Below are 26,078 nucleotides of genomic sequence, written 5' to 3'. Positions count from 1 at the left end.
GTGTTCTCATCCGAAGACCATCTGTCATAATCCACTCTCACGGACGCAGGGAGCTTGTTGGACTCTTTAGAAACGAGCAATAAGAAGAAAAGGTCGCCTCTGAACCCATATATCTGTCTGCACAGGTGAACCACTACAGTCTGGAGGACGTTTCTCATGAAGAGGCTGTGGGCATTTTGAAGAACACGTCTGATGTGGTCACTTTAAAGGTGGGGAAACCCACCAGTGTGTATCTATCAGATCCCTATGGGCCTCCTGATAACATGCAGTGTAAGTCTTATGGAATAGATTGTTATGCAGTTGCTATGAACTAGATTAGTCCGTAGTTATATATCAATAGAATATGGAGAACCAGACTGCAGCGAGCTTTACTCAGTCGAATATGTTGCTGTTTAGTTCATAAGATTCGTGATGTACACAGTACAACTGTCTTCCAGATGTTAGTTTCTCATCTTCTCTGTTTAGTCATCTGTTACTCTGTTGTTTGCTGTGTTGTGCTGCAGCTTTTTCTCCTGCCATGAAAAATCAAGTCTCTTCCCCCGTCAACACCGGCTCTCTGCATTACAAGTCCGACCTGCCCGTGGCTTCCCCTGAGAGTTATTCACCCCTCTCTACGCACTTTCCGAGGGAAGAGGATGTAAACAGGTTGGGTGGTTTTTTCTTTTGTCTTTAATTACCTCCTCATTACAATATGAGATTCTTTAATGATTGGCTTCAGCTTACTAAAGTTACAGGTACAAACTCTTTCCACCTCGCTCCTGCTGTCTCTTGTCCCGATCTGTCTTTGTGTGCAATTTTGAAAAGCCATTAAAACTTTGTTTTAAACTGTTCTCTGGGGGAGTACACTGTCTAAAAATTAAAGGAACATTTTGGAAACATATCCGATTTCAATGGGGAAAAAAAGTCATGGACTATAACTGTGCAGACACGGTGTTAGGAATGAAAGGATGTCACGTTGTTTGATGAAATTAAAATGATTAGCCTACAGAGGGCTGAGTTCAAAGACGCACCAAAATTCGGAGTGATAAAAATGATGCAGAGTGCTACTCCACTTTGCCAAAGTTTTACTGGACCAGCTCAAAATGTTACTCATTAGTTCAGACTCTTTCACATCTGAACATGTGTTCATGGTGAACCTTGGTGCCTCCCTAATGAAGTCTGGTTCTGTTAGTCCACGGCATTCACACCTGTGGCCTGCTGGAAGTCATTTTGTTGGGATGTGGCAGATACGCTTCCTGCTGATGGCTCTGTAACTGTCTCCTGACAGAGCTGAGGACACAGTCAGTGTCAGTGTCTCTGTCTGTCAAACCACTCCTGTGTTGAGTTTTTGCACCTGTTGTTAATGTCATGAACACCAAAGCAACAGAAACTGATTAACTCTGCTACTTAACCACCCAGACCAATATCCCAGTAGTTTAACTAACTTGATGCTACATTCTGATTAAGAAGTGTTCCTTTAATGTGTTTATTGTTTGCGGTATAATCAAACCGCGTTACTATGGTGCTGACATAGTAAAGAGTCCGAGCAGTAAAACAGATTTCTAAAGGCTCAAATGTGATGTGCTTAGCAAAGAACTATAAAACAATGCATCTACTAAGTGCTCTGCTTTGCTCACAGAGACTGATGCTTTGTCGTATGATATTCTCATGATCACTTGAGCTTTTAGGCTTGTAAATCATCCATAAAGATAAATTATGTTTGTTGGAGACGTTTCTTTATAAAGCTGGTGCTTTATAAATGCTAGGAGAAAATGCATATGGTGTTCATATATTTAGCCTTATACAGGTCTTTAAATGGAAAATGTGCTGTTTCCAACTCTGCTCGAGCACTCAAAGAACTTAATACAACATTCATCCATCTGACTGCACTCTAAACCTGACTGTTAGAGTCTTTGCTAACATTCACAATGAATACATCAGACTTGGGGTTAATTAACTTGCTCAAAGACACTTAGGATTGGATTGGATAAATGCATTTATTTGTCGGTTGCAGTTGCCTGCAACTGATATAACAAACCTTTCCGACCGTACATATAAAACACAAATTCACAATGGGGAGACAGGTCAGGCTAGGTAGCAAAACGAAAAACAACTAAATGTGTAAAACAAAAGGTCAGATCAGGAGAAAAAAAGAATTTCTGCTCATACTGATCCTTAAAGGCAGTCAGCATGAGGAGAAGACAAAAACTCCATCACATAAGAAGCACAAGTATCATCACATCATAACATCATAAAAACACAAGACAAGCAACATGGGGGAGTATGCCAATGTGCACAGCTGCATCTGGGACTCTGCAATCTTGTGATTGCGCCTCCAGCTGGACCGCTGTCCACATCAGATGGGAGGTAAGCATGTGAGGAGGCGTTGGATTCGGGGAAGGCGGGGATGATGGTGAGGGCGTGTCAGTATGTGTGTCCTGAGTTCAGCCTGAGAAAGTGTCCTTTCGCCCCGAATTGTTGTTGTTCTCGTCGCGTCAGCCTTCAAGAGCATCCAGCTGGCGCCGTCAGGGTGGGGAGGTAGCTGATGGATATGTTGTTTTAGAGCGAACAGACTGCATCAATTTTACAGTTGTTCTTATCGTCTGTCAATGGTCTCCGGGGCTCCTCCAAGATCTTTCCCATATTATATTCAGTAGGAACAGTCTGAGTACTCACAGATCTTCCCACATTTCGATCAAGGTGGCAGTCACCATTTTCTTCCATTTCCGATACACCATGCAGGGCCAAGCCAGCTCCAATCAGCAAGAGCCCCATTAGCCGAATAGGTAGATGTCTTCAATGTCCTCAATAGACAGTCCCGCTAGGCACACGACGCGCCACTTCTGCCACCCGTCCATCGTGTATCCAGCAGGGAACGTCCCTCCAGGGGACTCAGGCTCCTGATCTTAGGCTTCTCGTTGAGAAGAGGGTGTCAATTGCATTAAGGGACCAGTTGATCAAATCCATAGTTCTTCTTTAGGTTTTAGAGAACCAGAGCGAGAATGAGAAGGTCTCTCAGGGTTAGAGTCAGACAAGACCAGACAAGGACATAGAAGCAGCAGCAGGGAAGATAAGGAGAAGGAGAGGATGAAAGATGCGTCCACCTCCTCCGAGAGCCAAAGACCAAAAAAAAAAAAAAGGCATGCCGTCTGGAGGCTGGAGCAGCCGTGGATTAACCTACCAACCTTCCAATTAGGAGATGCCCTGCTCCACCTCCATATTAGCAGGGCTGTTTGTAATGCATCAAATTTTGCTTTTCAGTGTCATAAAGGTGTTGGATTTGACTTGAAATAGTCTTTTAGCACGGCAGTTGGAAAGTTGGTTCACCTTACGCTAACTGTAGCACATTTTCTAATCCCCTATCTTCTACCACTTATAGTGGTCTACAGTCCAGAGCAATCCATTAGTCTTCCAGTAGTCTTTTGAAGTGAAATTTGCCTCCGATCAGTCCTAGCAAACCACTTTCTTCTGATTCTTTATAGCTCTGATATGTGCATCAGTGTAATCGGTATAGCAGGAAATCGTGCACTGACAAAAGTTCCCCTTTGCATGAAATGCAAAGTGCAATTAAATGCTTTTTTTTTTTACACATTACTTTTTTCAAATTAAATAATCGCAATTAAAATTCATTTCCCACCTCTAGTTGAAATGTGATTATGCGGTATTGAGATCCCTTAAGGTTTCCATTTAGATGGCTAAACTCCTCACCGTATCTCTAAGAGACAGATCACCCACCTATCGAAGAAAGCCCATTTCCACCGCTTGTGTCTGTGATCTTATTCTTTCTGTCACTACCCAGCGCTTCTGACCATCTGTGACAGTAGGGACGTAGTTTGACTGTAAATTGTCAGCTTCACATTTATGCTCAGCTCTCTCTTCACCATGACCTGATGGGCGATTCGTCCCCCTCATGCCAAGACTCTGCTTCAGTTTCACTGGTATTGAGGAGTTCCTGGAAATATCTTTCCATCGTCCGATTACGGCTTCATTTGAGGTCAGCAGTGCCCCACTCCCAGTATACACCTTGTGAATAGAGCACCGCTTACAAATTCTGAATCCCATCTGACAGTTTGATAGAATCACTTCAAGGAAGACCGAAAGTCTTTCTCCATGACTTCATCGAACTCTTCCAACACACAAGTTTTTTCTTCAGCTACCAATCAGAATACATTCTGTTTGGTGTGGTGGTACCCTTCAGCTACATCTGTAGTTCCACAGGCTAGACAAGACTGAACATGACTCTTTCTTTAGCTTATTGGCAAAAGAAAGAGTCACAGAATCAGAATCAGTGTCACCCATCTGGTTCGGAGAAATTCATGCACTAACCACCTTGCAGCCACAGCTCCTTCTAGAAGCCTCAGCAATGGAGGTGCTGAATATGGTTCATTGTGACCTGATTTCCCCAGCATCCCTTGGATATAGGGATGGAAGTCAAGTAGTTCCCAGTAGTTTAATTCCTTTGGAATTGTTACTTTGATTTTCTATCGATTCCACTTGCACTCACGCTACAACCAGCTTATTTCAATTCTTGTGCAAGAGGTAGAATATAGTGGCGCGGTCTGCAGCATGGATACACCCATTACTTTTATTTTTTAAAAAGGACATGAGCACAATGCAGGGCAAACTGTGTCCAGAACAGAAACAACTGCATCATGCTGCTAATGCTTTCTCAGGTAGAATCACCGTGGCACTTTAACCTCCGAAGACCCGAACTCTTTCATGGCATTTTTAATTTTTCTTTGCTATTTGGGCTGATTGGGACCTGATGAATGTAAAAACAAAGAATTACCAGATTTTATTTTATTTTTTTACCTGATTTTTGTTTCTGAGAAAAATGAGAGCCACATATGAGGACATTCGTTTTAAATTTTGATAGAACAGTGGCAGTATAATGTCCTCGTAAGTGGATATCAGGCCCCTGAGGGCATCAGTCACTGGCAGGGAGTGTGGTGAGGGGAGATAGGCCTTGGAGGGCCTGGGAGTTCCCAGAGAGGTGGAGTCTAAGACCCGACCTGACATATAGACACAGACAAACAGGCGCACACAGACACAAGCATGCATTCCCACCCTCATGCACACATATACAAACACTCAGCACTCACCCAACGTAAGGATTGACATAAATGGTCATGTACACACAATCACACTCCCCAAACATACTCTATACCCCGGGTCCAGGTACCCTCGCCCCCAGAGGGGGAAACAGAACCCAGACCCAAGAGATGTTACCCTTCCCCCCGGGGTGGAGGCAAGCAGACCGTCCCAGGCTCCGCAGCAGCAGGGAGGCCAATCGGACAGCCAACATCTCCTCCCAGCCCCCCCGCCCCGGTGGCTAGCAGAGAACGGGGGGGTGTGAAGACCCCATACCTCCCTCCTCCCGCTCATGTGTAGTGTTGCTGCGTGTTGTTCTAAAGTGTATTTAAAACAAGGGAGAGCATGGTGCTGCTGCCAGAGAGCAGCAGGTGTCAGCACGGCCCCTCCCGAGAACCCTCAATGTCTACATGGATTTAAAATTGAGAGGTGGGCACCGGCGCCAGAGGTAGGTTTGAGTACACAGACCGTCCACCGGACGCCGTTAACGTGCCCACCCTCAAGGCCCTATATATATGTGTGTGTTATGAGAGTGTGAGTAATGTGGATGTCTAAGTTGTGAGATAAAATTGACGCACAGGTGGCCAGAAGGGGACGGGGGGGGGGGGGGGGATGTCTCCCCTGCAACCTTGTGACACACCCGCACCCCAAGGCCCTACCTGTGTGGGTGAGTGTGGTGGAGCGGGAAGAGGGAGGTAGCCGGGGATGGGGAGGAAAAACGAGGGAGGGGAGGATGCCCCTCCCTAGGGCCGGCTCCCCCGCTGACCCCAGTAGGCACCCCCGTCCTCTGGTACCCACCAAGGCAAGGGAGCCCAGGTCCATCCAGACCGGGGCCTACGGTAGCACTGCCAAGCCCCACAGGACACGGGGCAGCCCACCCTACCCCACCGCAGAGGAAACTGTACCCACCCCAACATTCAATCGTCTCCCAGACTACACAAGACAACAGACACCCAGGTTAAGTTTATTCTCCACCTCTCCTATGTCTCTCCCCCACCTGCAGAGTGGACTCCTGCAAGGATGGAACAACCTCCCCGCCAGTTGAAGAGCCCCCCAGTTAGGCCGATGCACAAGAGGCCCCCTGCGCCAGGGCTGAGCCCCCGTGTACCCACCCGCCCACCCAGGTTTCTATATTGGCTAGAATTAAGATTATTTTTATTTTTCCAGTTCATGAGGACCGTTTTCTTGGCGATGCATAGGGCAGTAAAAACCACGTGGACTGTATTCGTTTCTGTAGTGACCTCATCCAGTTTTCCCAGCAAGCACACTAAAGGGGAGGAATTTCCAACAACTGCTCACACTGTCATTTTACATTTCAGACACTTTGATAAGTCTTCACATATCTCGCGCCAAAACTTCTGCACTGGTGGACAGAACCAAAGAGCGTGGATATAATTGTCTGGTGTATTGCCTTGACAGTGTGAGCAGTTGTTGGAAGATGTAAAGCCCATCTTGAACATCCGATGACCTGTATAGTTCACTCTATGTAGTATTTTGCATTGTATTAATTGCAGACTGGGATTTTTAATCAATTTAAAGGTTTTTAAGCAAATCTGAGACCAGAAGTTTTGGTCTAAGCTGACTGATAAATCTGCTTCCCACTTTGCAATAGGAAGGGATATTGATTCATCTAATTTAGAAAGTGTTCTGTATATTTTAGATAATAATTTGGGGGATTTAAGAGTAAGAAAATGTGCCGCACTTAGTGGTGTTTGTAATTCAACTTGACTGAGGTTAAATTTCTTTTTTACTATGGATTTAATTTGTTGATATTCTAAAAATCTTTTCGGTGCATTGGTGGTTCTTGGTGTCCGGGACTGGGCGCTCAGGTATGTACCAGCTCACTCCCGGTGGCTACCTGGCGGGGCCTGGCGCCTGTTGCTCAGTTAGGCCTCCTCCGGGTTGCGGGGGGCCCTCAGGCCTCCGGCCTCTGGGCCTGCGGCTCGGTTCACTCTGGCACAGCTGGCTGCCGGCAGAGCCGGCGGGCACGCCGGTGCAGCCCCCTCTGGCTTCTGCTCGGTGGCTACTGGGTGACCCCTCATCTGGGGCTCTCCTCAGCTCTTCTCAAGAGGGTGGCACGGATGCCCCTACGGTGGTCCTCCTTGGGCTCTCGCACTCTGGGGCCTCTGGATGTCTGGGGCCTGGATCTCCTCCATGCCTGCTTCATGCCCTGGGGGGCGGGGCTATGGCTCTCTACATCCTCTTGCAGACCATTACATGTGGAAACCATTTGAATACAAGTGCGCTGATCCACACAGGTGTGCACACGGGTGTTCACTGCTCGTAGACTTAAATTACACCTTTCTTGGCTGCAACTTCAAAGCACATTGTGCGCTGTCTGTCCTGCGTGCTGCACAACAACATTGAATATTTAGTATTTACTGCTGTTTACACTTAGCTAGATTAATGCGATGGTGTTGTGTTTAGTATGTTGCTTTGGGTTTTTTTGCTTGTTTTCTATTCTTCTTCTCTCAAAAGGTGATCCAGGAGATTTTTTTTTCTCCCCCCCTCTCTCGCTGTCCCTCTCCCCTTCTGTTTTTCTTTTCCTTCATCGTTCTTTCTCCCTTTCCTATCCCTCACTCATGTCTGTCCCGTCTGTAACAACTGGAAATAAAATATAATAAATAATAAAAACAAAGGTCGATCAAATGGACCAATACGGCAATGCCACGATGATCCATTTGGCAAAATAAATCCATTGGGTATCCTTGTTGGTCTTCAGACAACAATTCTGACGGCTAAAGAACCAAATGGGACAGGCAAAAAAAAAAAAAAAAGTGGATATCAGGCCGTTGTAGAGCAAAATGAGGTATTTTGGTCTAGACATCCCAGAATGTGATGTCCACAAATGTGGACGCCAGGTCCTAGGAGGTTAAAGTCTCTTTTTGCTGGTTTTCATCTTTGCTTTGTGCTGTTGTATTCATACTATTTGTGTTGGTGTGTGGGACTGTAGCATAAAAGTTTATATTTTTAAATTGTAACTATGACGCAATGGGTTGAAACACAAAAATAACATAATTAGTAGTATAACAAATTACTTTCTCCTGGGAATAATTAAGTAATGTACTGTATTGCTTTGAAGAAGCTTGTTTTGTGTAATACATTACTTTCTTTTCCAACACTGATCACAACAAATAGGGGAAATAGCTCCAACATTTGACCGCATGAATGCAATTCATTTGCATGAATGTAATGTGTTGGGTATGCTGCTTAGAGATGGTGGTGAATCTCAAAGCAGAGCCAATGAGAACCAATCACCGTTGTTGACAAGTAATCACAAACAGGCCATTTAGTACATTGATTAAAGTTATACCTGATAATATTCTGATCAGTACTAAGCAATTATCAAGATTATCAGCAAAATCAATTCTGTGTTTAACAATTGCAACATACCATTTTTCTCATGGAGAATCATGTATAATTGCCATGTGGAGCTGTGTGGCAGGATTGGACCCAAATGCTTGACTCATAGATGGAAGGTAAAACTAAAGGTAGCAGCTTTATTTCTGGGAAAATAGTGCAAAATATAAACTCACAAAAAACAAACTAAACTGGAAAAAATGGAAACTAGAAACAAAACACTGGGACCTGAAAACTCAAACAACAGGAAACTAGAAATGCAGAGAGACTTGCACACATGAGGAGGTACAACACGACAGAGGGCAAAGGCAAACACAGGCTTACATAAACAGAGGAGTAATGAGTCACATGCGATGAGTTCAGAATTCAGTCTCTTTCAATCCTGCCTTTCTCAACAATGCCGTTGATGTGTTTCGTCCTTTAATGAAATTCTAGTGAAGAGCTGAAACAGAGCTGACATCAGAATATCACTCGTTATCTTGGGGTAACATGTACTGTCCTTAGGACTGAATGGTTGCTGGTTTCAATGGAAACTGATATAATTTGTGGACAGTGCAGCGTTCGATACTGTCGACCATCATATCCTATTAGAGTGATTAGAGCACGCTGTAGGTATTACAGGTACTTTACTGCAGTGGTTTGTATCATTTCTACCTAATAGACTCCATTTTGCTCGTGTGTCCCCTTGGACTTAAATCTGGGACTCTCCACCATTTGACCTTGGAACTGAAGAAGCTTCTCACGTGAGAGAAGAAACGTCTTCAGGAAACTTAAAGAAGTCCAGACGCTTTTCTTTCCAAGCTCCTTAGACTCTACTGCACTTCCTCTTTGAATCTCAACAAACACAAAAATCTGGTCAAAATTCAAGCATTACAGTTATTCCATTAAATGTGTTACATGTTCTCCTTCACTATATTAATTTGATTTATACTTAATTATATTTGATTCAAGTTATATACGATTAACCATTAGCAGAAATCATATATAGATATACTAGCAGAGATGGGCAGTAACACATTATTTCTGATTACTTGTTAAATTAAAAAGACCAACTTTACACAAACATCACATTGGGGAGACACGTCAGAAAGGTCGGCTGATAGGAAAAAAACAACGAAAATACATAACATGAGGTAAGAGGAGGAGAAAAAAAACTCCACTCAGACTGAGCTCCTAGTGGGAGAACAGTTTGATAACAGAAAAAACACCTCAGCACAAAAAGCACATGACTATCAATACACCATAGAAACACAAGACAAGCAACAGGGGCGGGTAAAGGGTAAGAGAGAGCCGGTGTAGACAGCGCATCCAGTCCTGCAGCATGTCTGAGCTGGTCCAGTCGACCGCCATCTTCCCCGGGAGGGGACAAGCATCGAAGGCGTTTGGAAAGGGAGGGGGGATGAGTGTGTGCATATCAGTGTGTGTGTGTGTGTGTCCAGAGTTCAGCTGAGACAGTGTCCTTCGCCCTGCCAGGCTAAGTAAACAGTCTTCCAGCCAACCCAGGTGGCCTTGCATGGAATGGGAAGGAACAGACTAAACGCAGTCGTTATCAGGGTGTTTTGTTCAGCTCCGAGAGGGTCTCCGCATGAAGTGATGATAGTTTTTACTTTAGTGCGAACAACTTTGTGGCGTGAATAAGACACGGCGGGACCACGGAGCAACGTTCAGAGTCATCTTTATTTACATCTCACCACACCACAACACCCCCAAACCCCTCAGTCCCCGTGTTTTTAACTAGGCGGGCGTGATTAAGGATGCCGTGCAGGTGCGTCCGCCCTCCCTGCACGGCACCGCAGACCACGCCCCACCACAAACTTATATGAATTTCAAAGCAGTTCTAACACTGGTCTCTCAATCTCCCGTTGGAGAGCCGCGAGCTTCTCCATGATGTTATCCAAACTTACGTTCCGTGATGTTGTCGTTCTTTTTGCTCAAAGAGCAGGTTCTGAGAACTCACGACCGCAGTGCACTTCCCCAAGATGTGATCGAATTTGAGCTCAAAGGTGTTATTCGAGCTGGCCTCTCCAGATGTAATCCAGTTTTTCACTCAGAGGTCTTGTTCTGAGTGTTCACGGCAGCCGTAGCCTCTCCAAGATCTTCTCCGTGCTGACTCAATGAGCCCATTTTGAGAAACTCACGCCTCGTCCCATCATTTCAATCCCAGCGGGCAGCCTTGTGGGGGTTTGACCAGCCGGTTCCTTAATTCAAATTGTCTGGCGCTATCAACCATGCTACATTCAAAGTAATTATAATCAATTTAAAATGACCATCTTGACCACAGCTGCATGCTTATATGTACTGATTTGCTGCCATGTGATCACAATAGGCAACTGAACAGACATACCTAACAAAGTATAAATGTGTAAATATATAATTCTGTGGAGGACATGGATCAAAGTGACACTATTACTCAATAAGAAATCAAGTGGATTTGTGGAAGTGAACTGTTGACCATTTAAGTTTGTAATTAAGTAAAAATTTGTGTTACTATGAATTAGTAAGTGTGCAACGCATGACACCCCTAGATCGGGTGTGTTGACCAGTAAGACTTCTCAGTGTGTACAGTATTTTTTCCCCTTTTAGCCACATCTCAAGGTGCGTTATGTGTTTTCTTCCCATCTTTCACGTATGTATTTATGCCAGTCTATTGTACTCCATCTGCTCCACCTCTATTCCACCTCTGCCTCTGGACACTAATCTCTCTGCTCTTGTCTCTCGCTTCAATATAGGCCTCCTGAGCCAGTTTACAGCACTGTGAACAAACTAAGTGACAAAGTGCCCTCCCCCCGACACTATTCCTCAGTGGAGTGTGACAAAAGCATCTTCCACTCTGCCCCACTCCCTAACTATATCTTAAGTCTGTTTCCTGACTTGGATATCACCAGGTACTTTCAACCACCACCCTCACTACCTTTCTGCACTGTACCACTTGTATCCCATCTAACTATGTGAATAGCATGCCATGTTATTATATAATTACCTTATTTCTTCTAATGCATTTGTTGTTTACTCCCTTGGGAACCTTGTCGTGATATTGTTTTTCTCAAGCCTTCCTCCTTTCTGCTGTTCTCTCTTTCTTTAGGACATTGATTTTTCAGGGTCATGACCTTATTCATTATCAAAGTTAGACCGAAGATGGAGGAAAATAAAGATGTGTTTGAGTAAGGTAGCTAATGTAAGCAGAGGGTAAGGAGTCCTCTGCTGACATTAGTGGAAAAAACATGTATTGTTGTAATACATAGCTCTTGTGGCCACAAGTTATTAATACATAGCCACAATATCAATAACTGATGGCCATGGTGTAGAAACGTTTGGAAATGCAATAACCAATATTTTTGGCAACACTCTTCTAACTTACAGTCACAAGTTACTTACTCATGGCCTTCCATTACTAACTCATTGACTGCCACAGCCAGGCAAAGGGAACCAAGAACAGGACACAAACATATATTTACGATTTTATTTACTTAGAGGCAGATTATAAGTCAAAATGGAAATAGACTGCAGGTAAGGCTGTTGAGCTGGACAGAGTTGGCAGGTGAGCAGGGTGGTCCTGAAACTGAGTCCTTACTGAGACTAAAAGATCGCTGCCTGAGGCACTGTGCCTCCCCCTTCTGCCTTAGCTGGAATGGATCGATGTAGGTCATGGATGCATGGGGACTTCCCCTTTTCTCGTTCCCCATTCCTTTCGCTCCCCCGTGTGCTGCGTTGGCCAGCACGGTGCATGTCCGGGGTCCTCCTGAAGGAATTTGTGTCTGAGTCCTGTGTTCACCCCTCTGGGGTGGGGTGGGCACCTTCTGCTCTGCCAGGAGATGGCAGGGGTGACGGGGATGGGTGCCACCCCTGCCCCCTCTCGGTTGTGTCGGCTGGTATCCTGGGCTCTGGGTGTGTTTGCTGTCCCGTGTAGCCAGCATGTGAACAACCCTATGTCCTGTTGTTTTTTCCATTTTCTGCTCTGTTCTTGCTTGAGTGTTTGGTTTCTGAATGTCATTGTGCATTTTGTTTTCTAAGATAGTAGATAGCTGTTGGTAGTGTTCAAATTCGATTGTTGGTGAGGAACTTGCACACAGGCTCATAAGGACTTTGACCTCAAGGTCATGTTTCTAAAGCCGTTGTTACCACGATAACTTGAGAAAGATGTCACCCTGGACTTTTAAAATACCATATGTGTTTCTATTAAAAATCTCTAACAGGTTTGAATCTCAGTGGCCTCAACCTCAACGTCAGAGATAAAATTTTCTGAAGATCTTGTGAATGTGGTACCTCTAGAAGGAGGTCACATAGGCTTTTCAGATTTAACATCCATAACATCCAAAATCCATTTTACATTTTAAGCTGGGTAATTGATCTGTGGCAAATGCAGGGCTCAGCTAATATGGATATTTTCAACTGGATCAGTTGAACTTTCATAGAATTTCATAGAACCTTGGTGGTTCTTTACACTATACATTAGTGGTGCAACGGTTAGGATAGGATGGGAGGCAGAGCCTTCAGTTTTCAGGCCCCTCTTCTGTGGAACCAGCTTCCAGTTTGGATTCGGGAGACAGACACTATCTCTACTTTCAAGATTAGGCTTCAAACTTTTGCTAAAGCATATAGTTAGGGCTGGACCAGGTGATCCTGAATCCTCCCTTAGTTATGCTGCAATAGACGTAGGCTGCCGGGGGATTCCCATGATGCATTGAGTTTTTCCTTTCCAGTCACCTTTCTCACTCACTATGTGTTAATAGACCTCTCTGCATTGAATCATATCTGTTATTAACCTCTGTCTCTCTTCCACAGCATGTCTTTATCCTGTCTTCCTTCTCTCACCCCAACCAATCACAGCAGATGGCCCCGCCCCTCCCTGAGCCTGGTTCTGCCGGAGGTTTCTTCCTGTTAAAAGGAAGTTTTTCCTTCCCACTATCACCAAAGTGCTGCTCATAGGGGGTCATATGATTGTTGGGTTTTTCTCTGTATCTATGAAGCGCCTTGAGGTGACTTTTGTTGTGATTTGGCGCTATATAAATAAAATTGAATTGAATTGAATCGGATCACAGTTTTAAGTCACGGATCCGATCAATTTTCAGATCAGCAAAAAAAGAAAAAAGACAAAAATTGAACATTTACTTATTTACTTATTGAAGTATTTTTTGCCTGTTAAAACATTCAACTCAAGATTCATTCCACGCAAGTATTAAAAAAAATATGGTTCAATATGGGGCTTTGTATCTACCACTCAATTCAATTCAATTCAATTTTATTTATAAAGCACCAAATCACAACAACAGTCGCCTCAAGGCGCTTTATATTGTAAGGTAGACCCTACAATAATACATACCGCTCATTATATCGCACTCTGCTGTGATATGAGCTGTCACGGTCACGTAGCTTTCCGTTGTCCCGGAGGTCCACCCATTTGTAGTAGTTAGGGCAACAGAATATGCCTGGGACATTTCAGCCATAACTTAAATCTTTTTCTGATCATACATGCTTGGAATGATCTTGCCACTAAAGTGGACACGCAACGAGATATCATAGCGTGGCTCGAGCACGTTCATCATAGTTTAAACCCCTTGTTTTGCACAAAGGAATACGGCCTCCCGTCTGCAGCTAAACACCCCAATAGCTTTTGTAATAGCTTTAGCCCGGTCAGATTGGGCAGCAAAGGGCTGCTTAAATACTGCAAACTCCTCTGCTCCTCCACTCACTCCACTCCACTTCGCTAGCGCTGACCATAACTATTGCTTGACAGACCCACCACGCCACCATACACATATTTTTTTTTTCTTCTTTTTCGAATCTTAGGAACCGTGGAGTGGGATCGGTTCAGATTACGGATCAACCATGATCCGTTGCACCACTACTATACATGCTTCCCTTTGGCAGTATAATTTGAAGACATGGCATACATTTTTATTGCTATGCAGGTAATGCCCATTTATATCTGTAAATGAAGCATCCTTGTCAGGTGCCCAAAACACCTGAACAGGCTCCTTTTGATGTGGAGGAGCAGCGGCTCTACTTTGAGCCACTTCAGATGGCTGAACTGTCTCTTAAGGTGGGCATACACTGTGCAATTTTTGGCCCATTTAGAAATGATTATTCAGTCGTTTTAAGTATCGGCCTGAGTTTCATCATCATCGTGTAATATACATGGGGTAACGAGAAGCGATTAACACCTCACGACCAGCTCCCAATCAGCAATCGTATCGTTGCAAGAAAATCAAACCTGTTTGAAATCCTGTCGCCCCTCATGAGGGTGTCAACAAAACCCACCCTGCACATGGACAAACACAGAAATGGAAGTGAAAAAGATGGAGCAGCATGGCAGTGCAGCGTGTGATCTGGACACAAGCGATGGAGGCACAACTTGTAGAACTATGGCAAGCTCATCCGAGCCTTTTCGATGTGGCCTCACAAAATTATCACGACCGCAACAACCGTGAAAAGAGCTGGATGGACATTGCTGCTCAATCACAGCTGCCTGGTCAATGTTTTTCATTAGCGATTTAGCAAAGTTGATGGTGGTGGTGTGTGTCTGTGTGAGTGAAAGACAGAGAGAGAGGGAGGGAGAGTGAGAGACAGATTTTGTGTTATAAGCTTCATATTACCACTTCATATTATAGATGCACAGTGTGAGCACTCAGGTGGCATAAGAGCATCGGGCCGTATAGTGTGAGACCCTGCATTATGACCTACGAACTTCTAACCCCTGTGATTCAGTCGTACAGTTTGAGCAGGAGCTGAATAACATGACTGAAAAAAATCGCACAGTGTTTGCCCGGCTTAAAAGAGAGGCCAGCCACCCTTCGAAGGAAGCTCATTTCTGCCACTTGTATGTGTTATGTCCTTCTTCCAGTCACTACCCACAGCTCATGACCATAGCTCAGGGTAGGGACGTAGAGCGACTGGTAAATTGAGAGCTTTGCTTTTTACACTCAGCTCTCTCTTTACCATGACGGACCAGTACAGCGTCCGCATCACTGCAGACGAAGCACCAATCTGGCTGTTGATCTCCCACTCCCTTCTCTGGTCAGTCGTGAACAAGACCCAGAGATGCACTCCGCCCTTTTCCGGCTCAGGACCATAGCCTCAGATTTAGGTGCTGACTCTCATTCCCACTGCTTCACACTTGGCTGAATGGCTGTGAACCGTTCCAGTGCGAACTGTAGACTATCACCTGATGAAGTCACCAGAACCACATCATCTGCGAAAAGCAGAGATGAGATTCTGAGGCCACTCAAATGAAAGCCTTCCTCCACTATGCCTACAAATTCGGTCCATAAAAATTATGAACAGAATCGGTGACAAAGGGCAGCCCTGGCAGAGTCCATCACCTACCGGAAAAAAGTCAAACTTATTGCCGGATATGCAGACCAAGCTCTTGCAACAGTTGTATAAAGATCGAATGGTCCATAGCAATGTCCCAGACACCTCATACTCCCGAGGCATCTCCCACCACTGACACTCCGAGAGACACGGTTGAATGCCTTTTCCAAGTCCAAAAGACACATGTAGACTGGTTGGACAAACTCCCATACGCCCTCAAGTATCCTCGAGAAGATAAAGAGCTGGTCCAGTGATCCATGACCAGGACGAAAACCACATTGTTCCTCCTGTTTCCGAGATTTGACTAACGGACAAACTCTCCTTTCCAGCACCCTGGCATAAACGTTCCCACGAAAGTTGAGGAGTGTGATCTCCTGTAGTTGGAATACACCCTCCAGTCCCTCTTCTTAAAGATTTGCAGACTGGGGTGGTGGTTCCCATTCAGACGTACCGCCCTGATCTCCACGCAAGTCTCCAGAGGTGTGTCAGTCAAGACCTACAACATACAGAGACTACAGGAACTCAGGGTGAACCTTGCAGCCAAGGAGGTGTGTAACTGCCTCAGTGACCTAACCTCTGGAGATAGAAGAGTCTTCCCCTTGCCCCCAGACTCTGCTTCCTCCACAGAAGACATGCCAGTGGGATAAAGGAGGTCCTTGAGGTATTCCTTCCACCACCCGACAATTTTAAAGTTGAAGTCAGCAGTGCTCCACCCAGACTATACACAGTGCATGTAGAACACCACTTTCCCCTCCTGAGTCACCTGACGGTTTGCCAGGATCCCTTCAAAGCAGTCCGAAAGTCTTTTTCCATGGCCTCTTTGAAGTCCTCTCACACCACTAGTTTTTGCTTCAGCCACTGCCTGAGCCGCATTCCTTTTGGCCTGTCGGTACCTATCAGCTGCCTCTGAAGTCCCACAGATTAGCCAAGCCCGGAAGGACTCCTTCTTCAGCCTTGTGGCTCCCTTCACCTCTGGTGTCCACCATTTGGTTTGGGCATTACCACCACAACAGGCACCAACCACCTTGCGGCTGCAATTCAGTCAGGGGGTCCGGCAGTCGAGGTGCTGAACATGGTCCATTTGGACCGGGGCCTCTGCCTGGCCTTACTATACATTTGATGTGCCAGGTTTGTCCAACATCCTCCCCCGCCAACTGATCCAACTCACCACCCGGCGGTGATAACTTGACAGCTCAGCCCCTCTCTTGTGTCCAGAACATACGGGTGCAGGCAAGTCTGCTGGACCAGACAGGGTGAGTCCCTGTGTCTTCAAGGCCTGTGCCCCCCAGCTTTATAGAGTCTTTCATAAACTGTTCATGATGAGTCTGAGTCTGCAGAGGGTCCCAGTGCTGTGGAAGATGTCAGGCCTCGTTCCTGTACCAAAGATGCGACATCCCAGTGGTTCCCAGGATTACTGACTTCTGAAGTCTTAAAAGACTGATGATATGTGTGTCCTCAACATTGTGTGTCTGACAAGGTGATCAGCAACACAGGGGCACCACAAGGGCTGTCCTCTAAACCACAGACTTCACCACTGCAAAGAAACCTGCCATGTTCAGAAGTTTTCTCATGACTCTGCTGTGGTTGGATGCAGCAGTGAAAGTGAAGAGACAGAGTACCGGGCTGTGGTTGACTCCTTTATAACATGGTGCAAGCAGAATCACCTGCAGCTCAATGTGACAAAGACAAAAAATTGACCCTAACTTGAGGAGGACCAGGAAACCAGTGGCGCCTCTTTCAGTCCAGAGGGTAGATGTGGACATCGTGGTGGACTATAAATACCTCAGAGTACACATTCTCTATGCTGTTGCATAGAGAGGGTTGCAAATGCCAACAGACTTAATAAACGGATTCGCAAGGCCAGTGATCTTGTGAGGATGGAGCTGGACTCTATTAAGGTGATGTCAGAAAGGCAGATGTTATCTCCATGTGGTTATCTCCTTGTACAACTCCTCCATCTAATGCACAGTGCAATAGTTACACCCTCCTCTACAGTGATAACTGCTCTGCCCTCTTGAGTCAATGCCTCCATTCTTCCAGGGCTAGTTTAACGGCTAGGAGTTTTTTGTCATCACTGTCATACTTCTTCTCTACAGGGGATAAACTACGTAAAAAGAAAACACACATATGCAGGTTATCATCTATTTGATGTAAAAATTTAGGTCCCCCTCTGTATTAAGAGATATTAAGAGAGTGGAACTATTGCAGTGTGTACTCGTGCTGGGACTCATCCTGTCTGGTCATGCATACTTACCTGAGTATAGTGTTTCTGAACGTGGTCGTACGTGAAAGTGATGGGTGGCGGAGAGGTGTCGGGTTTTTCACTGGAGGCGAAGGTGCAGTAAGGAGAGAAAGGGAGAGAGAGTGGTGTGGCTGTGGACTGCAGGCTCACCACAGTTAAGTCAGTAGGAGCTGAGCATTGACTGCAGTATCAAATCAGTTGAAGAACAAATTCAAGTCACTGGCTCTGTCCCCAGCAGCTTCTCTTCTATTGGATGGTTTGAATCCTTAATGACACTCCAGACCTCTCTGCTGTTTTGCTGGAGTTTCTGCTCTAGCTTTCTCCTGTTATTGTTCTTAGTTTCTCTGATCTTGCCGCTCAATAATCCCATTCTCAGCTCCACTTTATTTCTCACTCTGAAAAACATCCCCTTGTTATTGAGGAGGTCTTTGATGTCATTAGTCGCCCATGGCTTGTTATTTGGGTAGCAGAGAGTCGGAGCTGGGACAGTGGAGCTAGTGCAGAAGGTTATGTTGTTAACAAGAACTGCTTATCAATTGCAGAGCTTTCCCAGTCAGCTCGAACAGTTTGGAAGCCTTCAATTGATACATTGTCATTGAGAATATCCTGTACAGTGCACCGTTCAACCAATATGTTTGCTCAATATGTTTGGTAGAGAACACTATTAAACAAATAAGAGGCAGAACAGGCTGAAATACGCTGCATGCAGCAGTGTTATGCAAACTCCACTAATAACCATGGACAACTTGTCATTTTATTCTGTCAGAATACGATCTTCCTCTAACTATCATGTATCCTGTATTCATTATTTCATCATTATCCTGATGAAAATCTGGAATCTGTTCCAGATTGTAATTACTGTATTGTAATTTTGTAACTAGTGCTGTAGTATTGTTTGGTCTTTTCTTGCTGTTGTCAAAGCAATTTACTCAATGATGCTGAGAGAAGTAACTGTGGTCGATCTTGTGTATATGAAAGATGATAAATTAGGGGCTGGTTGAATTTAAAATTAGCCAATTTTTGTTGATCTCCTGCAATATTTAGGTCGTGCTCTGTAATATAAAAGTCAACATAGATTATTTGCTTGGTGTTTGCCAGGAAACATGATAATATTCATTTTGTGCATAAAAATGTGTGGTTGTTATAGGTGTATAAATGCTACACATGAGTAATTTTACCCTACTGATTGGTAGGGTAAAATTACTATGACATCATAATATCCCTGCTTTTGTGGTAAAAAGTATACAGTGTTTTCAATATGTCATAGTGTTTCCCTCTGCATGGCCTCTAAACCTGTCCCTGCTCTTTCTGCTCAGTATGTAGGATGTGTAGTTACTCCTTTAGTAATTGCTGATACTGTACTAAATGAAGCCCATTATCACTGGTGGAGGTCAGAGTCACTGAACTGGAGATGTGTCCATAGTGAATTGTGTTCCAGGGGCCAGAGCAGCAATGAAGATGAAGGCAAATTACAGAAAATCATCATTCAAGCAGTAGTGACACATGGTTCCATCAATCTGAGTTCACTAACATGAATACTGAATCGTGTGTAACCTTTCCGGAAACAATGTCAGACTTTTCTTTCGCTGCATGTTCTCCTTAAGTTGCTGGTTGTCTGGCTTTATAGATTATTGATGTTAGGAGAAAGGAATCCATTGCACTATGAATGGTGCAGCTCTCGTTTCTGGCCAGATTTAAAACTTAAAAACTCCTTTGTCCCACACGCCATCAGACTGTTTAACTCCTCCCTGGAGGGGAGAGGGAGGGGAAACAGGAGGACAAAGGAGGGGGGAACAACTAAGCTGTAGTGCCTCTTCACCTCACTGTGCAATACCTTTTGTGCAATACTTTTGTAAATAGTCAACGGTGCAATAGACTCCATACTTGAAATGTGCAATTCACTTGTATTTTTATTTTTATTCCTATTTATTCTATTTATCCCCTTCGTATATTTTATTTATATTGTCTCTGTATTTATATATATGTGTGTGTGTGTGTATATAAAAAAAAAAAAAAACACCCAGCGCGCCCCTGCGGGCGGTTTATCCTTCAAGCTCGGGTCCTCTACCAGAGGCCTGGGAGCTTGAGGGTCCTGCGCAGTATCTTAGCTGTTCCCAGGACTGCGCTCTTCTGGACAGAGATCTCCGATGTTATTCCCGGGATCTGCTGGAGCCACTCGCCTAGCTTGGGAGTCACCGCACCTAGTGCTCCGATTACCATGGGGACCACCGTTACCTTCACCCTCCACATCCTCTCGAGCTCTTCTCTGAGCCCTTGGTATTTCTCCAGCTTCTCGTGTTCCTTCTTCCTGATATTGCTGTCATTCGGAACCGCTACATCGATCACTACGGCCATCTTCTTCTGTTTGTCTACCACCACTATGTCCGGTTGGTTAGCCACCACCATTTTGTCCGTCTGTATCTGGAAGTCCCACAGGATCTTAGCTCGGTCATTCTCCACCACCCTTGGGGGCATCTCCCATTTTGATCTCGGGACTTCCAGGTTATACTCGGCACAGATGTTCCTGTACACTATGCCGGCCACTTGGTTATGGCGTTCCATGTATGCCCTGCCTGCTAGCATCTTGCACCCTGCTGTTATGTGCTGGATTGTCTCTGGGGCATCTTTACACAGCCTGCACCTGGGGTCTTGCCTGGTGTGATAGACCCCAGCCTCTATGGATCTTGTACTCAGAGCTTGTTCTTGTGCTGCCATGATTAGTGCCTCTGTGCTGTCTTTCAGTCCAGCTTTGTCCAGCCACTGGTAGGATTTCTGGATATCAGCCACCTCCTCTATCTGCCGGTGGTACATACCGTGCAGGGGCCTGTCCTTCCATGATGGTTCCTCGTCTCCCTCCTCTTTCTTGGGTTTCTGCTGCCTGAGGTATTCACTGAGCACTCGGTCAGTTGGGGCCATCTTCCCAATGTATTCTTGGATGTTCGTTGTCTCATCCTGGACTGTGGTGCTGACACTCACCAGTCCCCGGCCCCCTTCCTTCCGCTTAGCGTACAGCCTCAGGGTGCTGGACTTGGGGTGAAACCCTCCATGCATGGTAAGGAGCTTTCTTGTCTTTATGTCAGTGGCTTCTATCTCCTCCTTTGGCCAGCCTATTACCCCAGCAGGGTACCTGATCACGGGCAGAGCGTACGTGTTGATGGCCCGGATCTTGTTCTTACCATTCAGCTGACTCCTCAGGACTTGCCTGACCCTCTGCAGGTACTTGGTGGTTGCAGCCTTTCTAGCGGCCTCTTCATGGTTCCCATTTGCCTGCGGGATCCCCAGGTACTTGTAACTGTCCTCTATGTCTGCAATGTTGCCTTCTGGTAGTTCAATCCCCTCAGTTCTGACTACCTTCCCTCTCTTTGTTACCATCCGACTACACTTCTCCAGTCCGAACGACATCCAATGTCATTGCTGTATAGCCTGGTAGTGTGGATCAGTGAATCGATGTCTCGTTCACTCTTGGCATACAGCTTGATGTTATCCATGTACAGGAGGTGGCTGACAACTGCTCCGTTCCGTAGTCGGTATCCGTAGCCAGTCTTGTTAATGATCTCACTGAGGGGGTTCAGGCCTATGCAGAACAGCAGTGGGGACAGAGCATCTCCTTGGTAGATCCCGCACTTGATGGTGACTTGTGCTATGGGCTTGGAGTTGGCCTCTAGTGTTGTACGCCACATCCCCATTGAGTTCCTGATGAAGGCTCTTAGGGTCCCATTGATCTTGTACAATTCTAGGCATTCCAGTATCCAGCTGTGGGGCATTGAGTCATAGGCCTTCTTGTAATCAATCCAGGCAGTGCACAGGTTGGTCAGTCTGGTCTTGCAGTCTCGGCTGACTGTTCTGTCTACCAGTAGCTGGTGTTTTGCGCCTCTGGTATTCTTGCCAATTCCTTTCTGTGTCCCACTCATGTATTGACCCATGTGCCTGTTCATCTTAGCCGATATGATGCCTGACAGGAGCTTCCATGTAGTACTGAGGCAGGTTATTGGTCGGTAGTTGGAGGGGACCGGTCCCTTCTTGGGGTCCTTGGGGATCAGGACCGTCCGACCTTCGGTTAGCCATTCCGGGTGTCTCTCGTTAACTAGCAGCTGGTTCATTTGTGCTGCCAGACGCTCGTGGAGTGCAGTCAGCTTCTTTAGCCAGTAGGCGTGAACCATGTCGGGCCCTGGTGCTGTCCAACTCTTCATACTGGAGACCCTTTCTTGGATATCTGCCACTGTGATGGTTACTGGACCCTGTTCAGGGAGGTCGCTGTGGTCTGCCCTCAGATCCACTAGCCACCGAGCATTGCCGTTATGGGTTGCGTCCTTCTCCCATATGCTCTTCCAGTATTGCTCTGTCTCCAGCCTTGGTGGTGCTGTTCTCTTATTATTGTTCCCTTGCCACTGAGAGTACACCTTTGCTGGTTCTGTGGAGAACAGCTGGTTTATTCTCCTGCCTTCTATCTCTCTGGTGTACCTCCTCAAGCGGCTGGCCAAGGCTGTGAGTCTTTGCTTGGCAGTTTCCAAGGCCTCAGGTATGGACAGCTTGCTGTATTTCTTATGCACCTTCTTTGTCGCACCTTTCTGCAACTCCGTTAGTTGGCTAACCTCCCTCCGTGCTACTTTGATCTTGGCCTCTAGCCTCCTTCTCCATGGAGGGTACTGCCCCTTGTGGCTGTTCAACTTGTAGCCAAGCATCTCACTGATCACTGCTGCCGTATTGTAGATCAGCTTGTTAGTGTCGGTAATCGTGGTTGTAGGTATTGCCCGTAGTGCTGCATTATATATATATATATATATATATATATATATATATATATATATATATATACATATAATATTCTGTAACTCTGTAACTTCTGTCGGTGCTGTGCTTTTTTGGAAATCGAATTTCCCAGAGGAACCCACCCGAGGGATTAATAAAGTTCTATCTAATCTAATCTAATCTAATCTAGATTTATTAAATTACCCAAAATGACTATCCAGAGTTGGGACCTGGAAGCAGCACCATAGATTAACTCCTGTTATTTCCCCTAAACCCCATTCCACATAGAGACTGTGTCTGTCCTAGACCACCAAAGAAAATCATCAAGAAATGCTTTAAAATTAAAAATTACAAAGAAAGAACAATCTAGTATCATCAAGTGCACCAAAGGGTAAAACAGCAAACTGTGGATTATTAACCATTAGGTCTCTTTTTGTACATGAATTAATAATCGATTAACATATTGATTTACTCTGCTTTACAGAAACCTGGTTAGAGCAAAATGATTATGTTAGTTTAAATGAATAAACACTCCTGAGTCATAGTAACTATCAGAATCCCTGAGGCACAGGCCGAGGAGAGGGTGAGGCAGCAATTTTTCACTGCACCTTCTTATTCAACCAAAAACCCAGACAGAGATGTAATTAATTTGAAACCCTGATGCTTAGCCTCGCCCACCCTAGCTGTAAAAGTCAAACAGTTTTATTCTGTTGCCCACCTGAGTTTCTGTCTGATTTCTCAGACTTTTATCTGATTTAGTGCTCGGCTCAGATAATTGTGGGTGATTTTAACATCCATCTAGATGTTAAAAATGACAGCCTCAATAATAATAATAATAATAATACATTTTATTTGAAAGTGCCTTTCAAAATACTCAAGGACACTGTACACAGCAGAATAATAAAAGCAGCATAAAAGCAAGCAGTTTACATAATCATACAAGCATAAGACATAAAACAAATTTACAGTGGTTGCAAAAGTATTCGACCCCCTCGAACTTTCCCACATTTTGTCACATTACAGCCACAAACATGAATCAATGTTATTGTAATTCCACGTGAAAGACCAACACAAAGTGGTGCACACGTGAGAAGTGGAACGAACATCATTCATGATTCCAAACATTTTTACAAATAAATAACTGCAAAGTGGGGTGTGTGTAATTATTCAGCCCCTGAGTCAATACTTTATAGAACCACCTTTTGCTGCAGTTCCAGCTGCCAGTCTTTTAGGGTCTGTCTCTACCAGCTTTGCACATCTACAGACTGAAATCTTTGCTCATTCTTCTTTGCAAAACAGCTCCAGCTCAGTCAGATTAGATGGGCAGCGTTTGTGAACAGCAGTTTTCAGATCTTGCCACAGATTCTCGATTGGATTTAGATCTGGACTTTGACTGGGCCAGTCTAACACATGGATATGTTTTGTTTTAAACCATCCCATTGTTGCCCTGGCTTTATGTTCAGGGTCGTCGTCCTGCTGGAAGCTGAACCTCCGCCCCAGTCTCAAGTCTTTTGCAGACTCCAAGAGGTTTTCTTCCAAGATTGCCCTGTATTTGGCTCCATCCATCTTCCCATCAACTCTGACCAGCTTCCCTGTCCCTGCTGAAGAGAAGCCCCCCCAGAGCATGATGCTGCCACCACCATATCTGACAGTGGGGATGGTGTGTTCAGAGTGATGTGCAGTGTTAGTTTTCCACACATAGCGTTTTGCATGTTGGTCTCATCTGACCAGAGCAGCTTCTTCCACATGTTTGCTGTGTCCCCCACATGGCTTGTGGCAAACTGCAAACAGGACTTCTTCTGGTTTTCTGTTAACAATGGCTTTCTTCTTGCCACTCTTCCATAAAGGACAACTTTGTGCAGTGCACGACTAATAGTTGTCCTGTGGACAGATTCCCCCACCTGAGCTGTAGATCTCTGCAGCTCGTCCAGAGTCACCATGGGCCTCTTGGCTGCATTTCTGATCAGCTCCTTGTTCGGCCTGTGAGTTTAGGTGGACGGCCTTGTCTTGGTAGGTTTACAGTTGTGCCATACTCCTTACATTTCTGAATGATGGCTTGAACAGTGCTCCGTGGGATGTTCAAGGCTTGGGAAATCTTTGTGTAGCCTAAGCCTGCTTTACATTTCTCAGTAACTTTATGCCTGACCTGTCTGCTGTGTTCTTTGGACTTCATGGTGTTGTTGCTCCCAATATTCTCTCAGACAACCTCTGAGGCTGTCACAGAGCAGCTGTATCTGTACTGACATTAGATTACACACAGGTGCACTCTATTTAGTCATTAGCACTCATCAGGCAACGTCTATGTGCAACTGACTGCACTCAGACCAAAAGGGCTGAATAATTACGCACACCCCACTTTGCAGTTATTTATTTGTAACAAATGTTTGGAATCATGTCTGATTTTCGTTCCACTTCTCACGTGTGCACCACTTTGTGTTGGTCTTTCATGTGGAATTCCAATAACATTGATTCATGTTTGTGGCTGTAATGTGACAAAATGTGGGAAAGTTCAAGGGGGCCGAATACTTTTGCAAGCCACTGTAAATAGCAGAGTGGAGAGGTTATGTGGGATAAGCTGTTATGAACAAGTGAGTTTTGAGTTGGGACTTAAAGAGAGAGAAGGAAGTGAGATTTCTTAAATCAGGAGGTCGGGAATTCCAGAGTCGAGGAGCTGAGCAGCTGAAAGCCCTGCTCCCCATGGTGGCAAGACGAAGAGAGGGGACAGAGAGAGAAAGAGAAGAAGAAGATCTGAGACACAGAGATGGGGCGGTGATCTGAACCAGAACAGAGAGATATGGAGGGGAGAGATGATGAATAGCCTTAAATGTGTACAACTACTGTGTACAAGTACTGTCGAGGATGACACCCAGAGTTTTCACAGAGGAAGAAACGGAGACCGGCGAGTTATTGATAGTAACAGAGAAACTGTTGGTTCTGGATAATGCTGATTTAGTCAACAAAGCATTTAATCTGTTATTAGACTCAACTGGCTTCTCTCAAAATGTTGCAATTTGGAGCTTTACAATAAGCTATATAAATAAAACTGAATTGAATCAAATTCTCTCAAATGGCTATGTACCACAGGCCTTCAAGCTGGCTGTAGTTAAACCTTTACTCAAAAAGCATCTCTAGACCCAGCAGTCTTAGCTAATTATAGGCCAATCTCCAACCTTCCTTTCATATCAAAAATCCTTGAAAGAGTAGTTGTCAAACAGCTAACAGATCATCTGCAGAGGAATGGCTTATTTGAAAAGTTTCAGTCAGGTTTCAGAGCTCATCACAGCACAGAAACAGCTTTAGTGAAGGTTACAAATGATCTTCTTATGGCCTCTGACAGTGGACTCAT

At 45.1% G+C, this 26,078-nt stretch overlaps 1 protein-coding gene across 10 annotated transcripts in view; it reads left to right on the top strand.

Annotated features, from left to right (window-relative positions):
* The window catches only part of LOC146565164 (disks large homolog 2-like), a 190,237-nt gene that overhangs the window by 118,761 nt on the left and 45,398 nt on the right, over positions 1 to 26,078 (top strand). For 9 of the 10 annotated variants that reach the window (XM_085288055.1, XM_085288054.1, XM_085288052.1 and 6 more), the window contains 3 exons: positions 126 to 270; positions 504 to 645; positions 11,160 to 11,315. In XM_085288055.1, coding sequence (XP_085144181.1) covers positions 126 to 270; positions 504 to 645; positions 11,160 to 11,315 — 443 coding nt within the window. The remainder of the gene's footprint in view (positions 1 to 125; positions 271 to 503; positions 646 to 11,159; positions 11,316 to 26,078) is intronic. The other variant, XM_085288053.1, reaches the window with a different exon arrangement.

This window comes from Mchenga conophoros, linkage group LG10 (genome assembly GCF_057382185.1).
Source record: "Mchenga conophoros isolate Kocher_MC1m ecotype Shallow Benthic linkage group LG10, M_conophoros_male_GT1.1, whole genome shotgun sequence".
NCBI classification, from domain to species: Eukaryota; Metazoa; Chordata; class Actinopteri; order Cichliformes; family Cichlidae; genus Mchenga; species Mchenga conophoros.
The sequence above is the reverse complement of the archived record's forward strand: the minus strand, read 5'-3'. Positions and strand labels throughout refer to the sequence as shown.